The following is an 8,152-nucleotide window of genomic DNA, read 5'->3' as shown; positions in this document are numbered from 1 at the left end:
ATCATACCCCCGGTTACCCGACTACAATTTTAACATCAACTTAGTAGAGTTGGCGTCGGCTATGAGGAATATTAAGGAGGCTAGGTTTCCAAAACTAATCCGATCAGATCCTAGCCAAAGGGGTCCTAATCTATGGTGTGAGTTTCATCGAACTCATGGTCACAGGACGGGGAATTGCTGACACCTTCTGGAAGAGGTGGCAGCATTGTTGAAGAATGGTCACCTCATAGAATTTCTAAGTAATCGGGCAAAGAATAATTATGGAAAAAATAGAGATGATGTTGAACCACAAAAATCGGTTGCAGGGTTACCTCGCTTGACGATTAACATGATTTTTGGTGGTAACAAAGTAAATAGGGTAACGTATTCAGCAGCAAAGAAGACGAAGATATCGATAATTCATGGCAAGAGGATCCGAGAAGCTGTGGAGGATGACATCACCTTCACAGAAGAGGATGTTGATGGACTTCTTCTACCGCACAATGATGCTCTGGTAATATCTCTTAATGTTTTAGATTTTAAAATTAAATGTGTGTTGGTTGATCTAGAAAGTTCAGCCAATACCATACAATGGAGAGTTTTGGAGCAAGCATGGTTAACCGGAAATATAGTTCCGGCAACAAAGCAAGGTTGTGTTCAACTTAACAAGTGTAACAACCCGGGGAGAGATTCTGCTGTCTACACATGTCCAAGGCGTAACAAAGACCACTCTGTTCGAAGTGGTAGATGGTTACATGGGATACAACGTGATCCTTGGAAGGACTTGGACGCATGAGATGAAGGTTGTTCCTTCAACTTATCATCAATTGCTGATAGCGACAATTACTAAAAAGGGCATTAGCGACAATAACAATAGTCGCTTATCATTTACAGGCCGCTGTTGTTTAGCCGCTGAAGTCGGGGTCGGTAAAGCATTTAGCGGCATTTATCACAAAAGCTCGTAAAAGGTATGACTTATTGCCGCTAAATATCATTTGCTTTACCAGCAATTATTTGCGACAATTATGATGGCTGCTAAATCCAAGATAAAACGGCTACTAATGCTCTTTTAGTGTCAATTTTTATAGCCGCTAAATTCAAAAAACAAATTATCGCTAAAAGTCCATACCTTTAGCGGTAATTGTTTTGTGGCGATTAGAATGGCTATAATATCCCTTCTGAAAACGTATTAGTATGCCCTTTTAGCATCCATTTTAACGGCTAGTAAATTCAATTAAATTGCCGCTAAAAGTCATCTTTAGCAGCAATTATAATGGCTATAATATCCCCCATGGAAACATCTTAAATTCGCACTTAAAGTCATCCATTTTTATAACCGGTATATCCTGTTAAATTGGCGCTAAAATTGACAAGCTATAACGGGAATAGTTTAGCCACCATTAATAATAGCTACTACATTCGTTCAAAAAATGTTCCAAATACAAAAAATATTAATATTAATTCATAAAAACATAATGTATTTCATTAATTAACAAACAAAAGGAAGTACTAATCTAAAATATTAATATCACGGTAACTTAAAAAATAAATTTTTATTGTTTGAAGTAAATAGCTAATGTCATTATATGACTAATCCCAATGAATAATAGTCTTCAAATAATTTTTGAAACTCTTCGTCATATTGAAATCTTCGACTCGCTAAATTATCGATCATCAGACTGTATGACCTGAAATTATAAAATAACTGTCAATAGATGAAATATATGAGCACTATAGATGTACGCATAAGCAAGCAAATCTTCTTCTTCTACTAGTCATCACTAAATATAAGAGGAATACAAGACAGAGATGATCACACCAATGTAAACAGCAAAAAACATATAAACTTTATGCAAGACTTGGCGGAATTTCACTTCAAAAGAAGCTGCAGTTCTTCTATAAACCTCAATAAACACTGCCTCAAGCCAAAGTTTTTTTTAATGTACAATAACAGTTCAATTTTTGATCTCAAAACCTGCTCAAACTATCCAACAGGATGGGAACTGGCTCTTGTTACTGCATCGAGCAATAATACGAGCCAAGTCACACTAGATAAAAAATTGGCTGGAGGATTCAACAAGTTATTACTTGACAGCTTATATGAAGATGATGTAGCTAGGAGGCAAATACAGCTGCAAAATGCTGGCTATAGTGCATACGGGTATGAAATCCTTGCACATAACTCATTCAATCAACATGACCCCTTTGCCATGTCAAACAACATAGCACCTCCAACGAACGTACAAATGGCAATAATGTCTCAGCAAAAGCAACAACAACAACAGCTGATGCAACAACAGCAATTCCTACAGCAAAATATGATGATGGTATCTAATAATCAATATCAAGGTCAATATCCTCAACAAATTCCATATATGGACTCTGCAAACACAGCTCAATGCCACCACAGGGAACCTAGTCACTGCTTTAGAGCTCTTCAACAAGACTACACTGTATTCTTTATACAAAAGATAACATCAGGGAGTAAGTAATGGAAAACTATGTATTGCTTATTGTTAGACACATACAAAAAATCAACTGGATTTTTTATTAGATACCACTGTTCAACCATAATGGAATGCACCCTATGTGTGCAGCAAGAAACTTTAGTCATGTTCTATTTATACTGAATTACCAAAGTTATATGATTGAGCTGTTGCAATCTTCCGAAGGAAAGAGATGTAAGAAGTTTGAAAGATATGTAATAATATTTAACAAATGAATAGATGAAATCTTTAAAGGAAGAAGAAAACGTTCGGGCGAAGATATACTAAGATCATGAAAGAAGATTTCTTAATGATCTACGGTGAAAAAACTCAAACAGTAGCGCGCTAAAGGATAAAGATGAGTAGTACCGTGAGAAAGTGAAGTATTTTCAGCAACACTAGGTATCCTTGATGTTTGTGGTACTCGTTCATGGCCGTTGTTGGCGTCGAGGACCTGATAAATATTAACACATTAGATAAAAATACTTTTATATTATTAAAATTTCATTAAGAATGTCTAAAACTAATGAAATCGAGTTATTTGTTCACTTGAGGTGCCATTGATATTTTGAGGCGTCGATTCATTACAAGCATATTTGCGCATGAATTGTCTCATTTGGAGTAATTCTGATTGCATCTTCTCTTGATTTTGTTTCATCGGATTCATTTCTTCATTGTGTTTATACTTTAACTCGGTTATCTCTAGTTCTAACCTTTGTACAACCTCATTAGACGAATCCTCCGCAACAATATTTTCTAAGAAAGATCTACTACCCCATAGAACAGAAGGAGTTGGACCAAGTCCTAAACTATGAACATACCCACTTTTGTCATTTTCAAATACCTGGGAATACATATCACCTTCCGAAGCGACACTGCGAGGAGGTTGGTCAGTAGAGCTCTCACTATTGCTCATCCTTTCATTTATCATTTCCTGACCATAGAATACACAATAAATCCAATTTGGAATTCATCTATTCGCTTTTAAGTTTTTTCCCCTAACTATTTCACAATTTAGAAATTAAATAAAAAAAATCTTACGATTGCCTTGGCAGAATCATCATCCAGTGGTCTATCATTCTTACGTTTTTTATGAGTTAATATGAAAATTTGTGCTCGTGTAGGCTCTATCCCATTTACAGCCTTACAGATTAAAATTGATGTCAGATATGCGTGAAAAAAAGGATTTTAAAATATTATAGCTAGTAATTTTTACAGGTTTACCTACTCATCCATCAAGGTGGCAATACTTTTGGATACTCCTGTGTGAGACATCATTTGATTGGCTCCATTGTTTCTATTTGCTTGGGTACACCTCTGTCATTAAAATATTAACACGATGTCTCATAAATTATAAATACAAATTGAGCATAACTAGAGTTAAGACACTAAAAATAATCAACTAGAGGTATTTTAAAGATCTGTTGATACCTTAGCTTTATCCGAAAGCCAATAAGAGACAAGACTACTCCATTGATCCCTCGGTATGCGACTTGGTCTATTTTTCAGCAAAGCATCTCTAGTCTTATATTTTCGCATATACTCACTTTTTAAATTGCACTTGTAATCTTTTCATTTCTTTCCTAGTGACTTTAAGACATAAGCTTCTCCTCGTTTTGGGATAGAGAACTTCTTCTAATAAAATAAAGCGAACATTTAGAAGAAAACATCATGTATAAAAGATTGAGCTTGCTATAATAATTCCTCACAAAATCCACCAATTTCTTCTTTTCCTCATTGTCAAATTTTCTTCAATCATTTGCATGTAGAGGTGTTAGTTTTGAAGTTCTCGCAATAATTCCTAGATGCTAGCTTTCGGCCTTTTCCCCGACTGCTTGGTTACGATTATTAAACGGCACATCAACTATCGTCCCTGGAGGAAGTTTTCAAATATCTTTTAGTAAAGTAGGACCACAAACCTTTCTTGGCTCTGAATTACCTAGATGGTCATCATCTATTTATAGAATTATTAAACATATAAATTATACTTCTTCTATGGTATTCACATATTGGTTCATAAACTTTTTAAGAATAGAATTATTAAACTTGTAATTTATAGAAGAACCATATATCATATATTTTAAAAAATTTAAAACTTACTACTCCTATTTGTTGACTCTCCAGATATATACGCCATTTTTACAAATTTGTTTATAACTCTTTTGTTCATTAAGCATCAGTTTAACTAGTTCTAAAGCTAAACGGAATATAAGTTAGTTTATCTATTAAAAGTAAAAAATTATAATAGTAAGCACAAAGAAATACATCAATTACAAAGATTTTCATACAGAAAACAGTGAAAATGATGGATAGCCTTCTTGAGAAGCCGCAAACCGTAAAAATAATGTATAACACTTAGGCCTCCTAAAAGAAGTTGGCCCCAATCCATAACATAACACACCATAGACTAAATCAGTCGTACCAGATGTCAAGTTTTGATCCCAAAAGGAAGGCATAACAGGAAACTAAAGTATCAATTATTAAATCAAACCTTTGTCTTGCCCATAAATTATCAAGCTAACGAGCAAAAGAAATTTTCGTCAGTTGACTTCCCAGTATGTAAGTTACAGTATCAAAAAATGCATGTAATCAAAACTCAATAAGAATCAAGAAAAACTGGCCAAAGTAGTGAAAATATGAGAGAAGAAAACATGATTAGTCTCCCCACTCAAAGAACGCCCCTACATACATTAACAAATCTAGAGCTACAACATACATAAAGTTGATATTAATAGAGTTTACAACACCTACACTTAAAGAGAGACAAAAAGAGAGAACCTTTTGGTGTCTCAGCAACTTCCATTCTCTATCAAGTTTTAGTTGCAATGAAGATTAGAAGTGATATATACGGAGAAAGTGGGAAAAGTAAAATGGTTCTTAATGAGAGGAAATGAATGCAACAATTATTAGGGAAAATGCAAGCTTTGGTCTTTTCTCTTTAACTTTTTCTTCTTTTTCCCTTTAAAAATTTTATTTCATTTTTTGCATTCCCTCTTAATAATTGACGTGTTTCTGTTGTTTTTTTAAGATCATTTCCTTAGAAAAAAGTGTAGTTGCATGTAGCTTATTTAGTTAAAAATGCCAAATCAATTTTTTTATTAAAACATGCCAAAGAATTTTTATCACTAACTTAAAGAGGTTTTAAACAAAGTCTAACTATATCAGCAAGTAGTATGCAAAGCAGGAGCAAGGAAAGTTTAAAACGATGGCCGCCTGTCAGGTTATTTTATCAATGCATTAATAAGGTAAAATATTTTGCGAACCTTTTAGCCGCTAAAACTCTACTTTGTAATAAGGTAAAAACCAGTAATAACACACTAAACCATCAACGAACAATAGAATAAAAAGCAGTATATATATATATATATATCATACTCGGGCAAAATTTTTGAACATAGTTGAATTCATATCTCGACTAATGGTATTCAACTAAAACATCAATATGCATCAACGACACTTAGAAAATTTCTGAACAATCACAAACATAGTAGTAGCCTTAGAAAACATACAGAGGAACCAATTCAAAAATAATAGAGAAACAGAGGAATCAATTCAATCAATCGACTATCAATCTAACAGCAGCCAGATATCACAAACGACTTAGCAAGCACATAAAAACCTATACTTTCACAAATCCCAAAAACGCCATAGTTGGATATCAAAAATCACAAATTGGTACCTGGTAAGCAAAATATTTTGCCGATAAAGACAAGAATGTGAAGGAGAAGAATGATTTTTGCAACAATCTTGAAACCTACACGAAAAGAGAAGTTGGAGACGGATGAAAAGGAGAAGATTGACAGCGAAGATTGAGCATTATCGAGCAACATCAACCCAAAATCAATTGTAAAATCGATTGCAAGCATGTAAGATTAAGGGAATTAGGAATGTGTTTTCTGGAGACCGTCGTTCAGTTCCCTTTTGATTAAAGAAAATATGTTTTCTTATTATTTTCTAATTGGAGGGAATGTAATATTTTGTCCAAAAAAATTAGAGGGAAAGATTTTATCTTTTTTTGTACAGAGGGAAAGCTAAAATAATAAAAAATTATTTTTAATTAATGATTTTTTGTTGCAAATTTTCTTTATTGTCGGTAAAAGGATATCTTTTACTAGCTAATGATCATATGCCGCTAATATTTTCGTCTAAATAATTCATTAGCGATGATTGTCTTATTGATGCTAAATAATTGCCGCCAAAGGCCTTTTTTATAGTAGTCAGCCGACTGCGAAAGAGATGAATGCAGATACCGTGTACAGTAGCAAGGGGAAAGAAATAAGCAAATAGCAACTACAGTACTTGGTGACCTCTTCCACCCCGATTGAAGACAATGGAGAAGAGGGGTCATCGAATTTTTATTAGGTACCGAGGTCTTTTCAAGTAACGGAGAAAATGGATGCGACCAAATCAACTGTTGAAGAACTCGAACAAGTGTCCTTGTTCACAAAGTTTTTAGGAAGAAAATTCCACTTAGGAATGGGATTGAGCCTCGAACTCAGGTTAAAAATTATTGATTTTATAAAAGCTAATCTCGATTGTTTTTCATGGTCACATTCAAACATGACAGGTATTCATTTGAAGTGGATGTCCACAAGCTGAGTTTGGATCTTAACTTCCCGCCAGTAAGGTAGAAGAAGCGACCGATAGCAGAGGTCAGAAATAGGTTTGTCAAAGAAAAAATAACCCCGTTACTAAATATAGGTTCAATTTGGGAGGTAAATTACTTCGATTGGTTAGCTAAGCGTAGTATTAGTGCCTAAAAAGAATAATAAATTTAGAATGTGTATAGATTGTAAAGATTTGAATAAGGCATGCCCCAGGGATTCTTTCCCGTTGTCAAATATTGATCAAATGATTGATGCTACGGTCGGGCATGAATTAACGAGTTTTCTTGATGCATAATCCAGGTATAATCAAATTCGGATGCACTCGGAAGATCAAGAAAAGACTCATTTATCACAAAATTTGGCACATGCTGCTATAATGTGATGCCTTTCGGGCTTAAGAATGCCGGAGCCACTCACCAGAGGCTCGCTAATAAAATGTTTGAATAACAAATTAGTAAGACAATGCAGGTTTATATTAACGATATGTTGGTTAAGCCTCTTAATGCAGGAGATCATTTGAATCATCTCCAAGAGACATTTGACATTTTAAGGAAATACAACATGAAACTCAACCCGGAGAAATGCGCTTTCGGAGTTGGTTCCAGTAAGTTCCTGGGGTTTTTGGTCTCTCAAAGAGGAATCTAAGTAAACCCCGATAAGATCAAAGCCATCAAGGATATACCATATCAATTAACAAGTGTGAAAGAAGAGCAAAGGTTGACCGGCAGGTTGGCACCTCTAAGTAGGTTCATCTCAAGGTCTTCGGAGAAATACCATCATTTATTTTTGCTTTTGAAAAAGAAGAACAATTTTGTGTGGACTCCGGAATGCCAGCAAGCATTGAAAACCCTAAAAAGGTACATTTCTAGCGCTTCGTTGCTGTCAAAAACGTTGGAAGGTGAGCAATTGTTAATTTATCAAGCAGCCTCGGAAGTAGCAGTAAGTGTTGTTCTGGTCCGGGAGGAAGAAGGTACGTAATTTTCTGTTTATTATATTAGTAAAATTTTATCGGAGGCGGAGACACGTTATCCGCACCTTGAAAAGTTGGACTAGCTCTCGTGATCGGTTCTCGAAAGCTTA

The 8,152-nt window shown here is 34.7% G+C and overlaps 1 protein-coding gene across 15 annotated transcripts; it reads right to left on the bottom strand.

Moving 5' to 3' along the window:
* Window positions 1–1,419: 1,419 nt before the first annotated feature.
* On the bottom strand, window positions 1,420–6,423 carry LOC107772241 (uncharacterized). 15 transcript variants are annotated; one of them, XR_001645019.2, is made up of 6 exons: window positions 3,897–6,423; window positions 3,690–3,782; window positions 3,507–3,608; window positions 3,310–3,399; window positions 2,835–2,919; window positions 1,420–1,667 (listed from the first exon to the last, which is right to left on the bottom strand). XR_001645019.2 is itself a non-coding variant. In XM_075246653.1 (6 exons), the coding sequence occupies exons 4-6, from the start codon at window positions 3,394–3,396 to the stop codon at window positions 2,167–2,169; spliced, it is 291 nt and encodes a 96-aa protein (XP_075102754.1). In that variant the 5' UTR covers window positions 3,397–3,399; window positions 3,507–3,608; window positions 3,690–3,782; window positions 3,897–6,423; the 3' UTR covers window positions 1,804–2,166. The 15 variants fall into 15 exon arrangements, 5 of the variants coding, with proteins under 5 accessions (XP_016447222.1, XP_075102754.1, XP_075102756.1 ...); XM_075246653.1 differs by lacking the exon at window positions 1,420–1,667 and adding an exon at window positions 1,804–2,285; XM_075246655.1 differs by lacking the exon at window positions 1,420–1,667 and adding an exon at window positions 1,804–2,285 and having other exon boundaries at window positions 6,145–6,423.
* Window positions 6,424–8,152: the final 1,729 nt, after the last annotated feature.

The sequence above is a fragment of the Nicotiana tabacum genome, chromosome 23, assembly GCF_000715075.1.
Source record: "Nicotiana tabacum cultivar K326 chromosome 23, ASM71507v2, whole genome shotgun sequence".
Lineage (NCBI taxonomy): Eukaryota > Viridiplantae > Streptophyta > Magnoliopsida > Solanales > Solanaceae > Nicotiana > Nicotiana tabacum.
The sequence above is the reverse complement of the archived record's forward strand: the minus strand, read 5'-3'. Positions and strand labels throughout refer to the sequence as shown.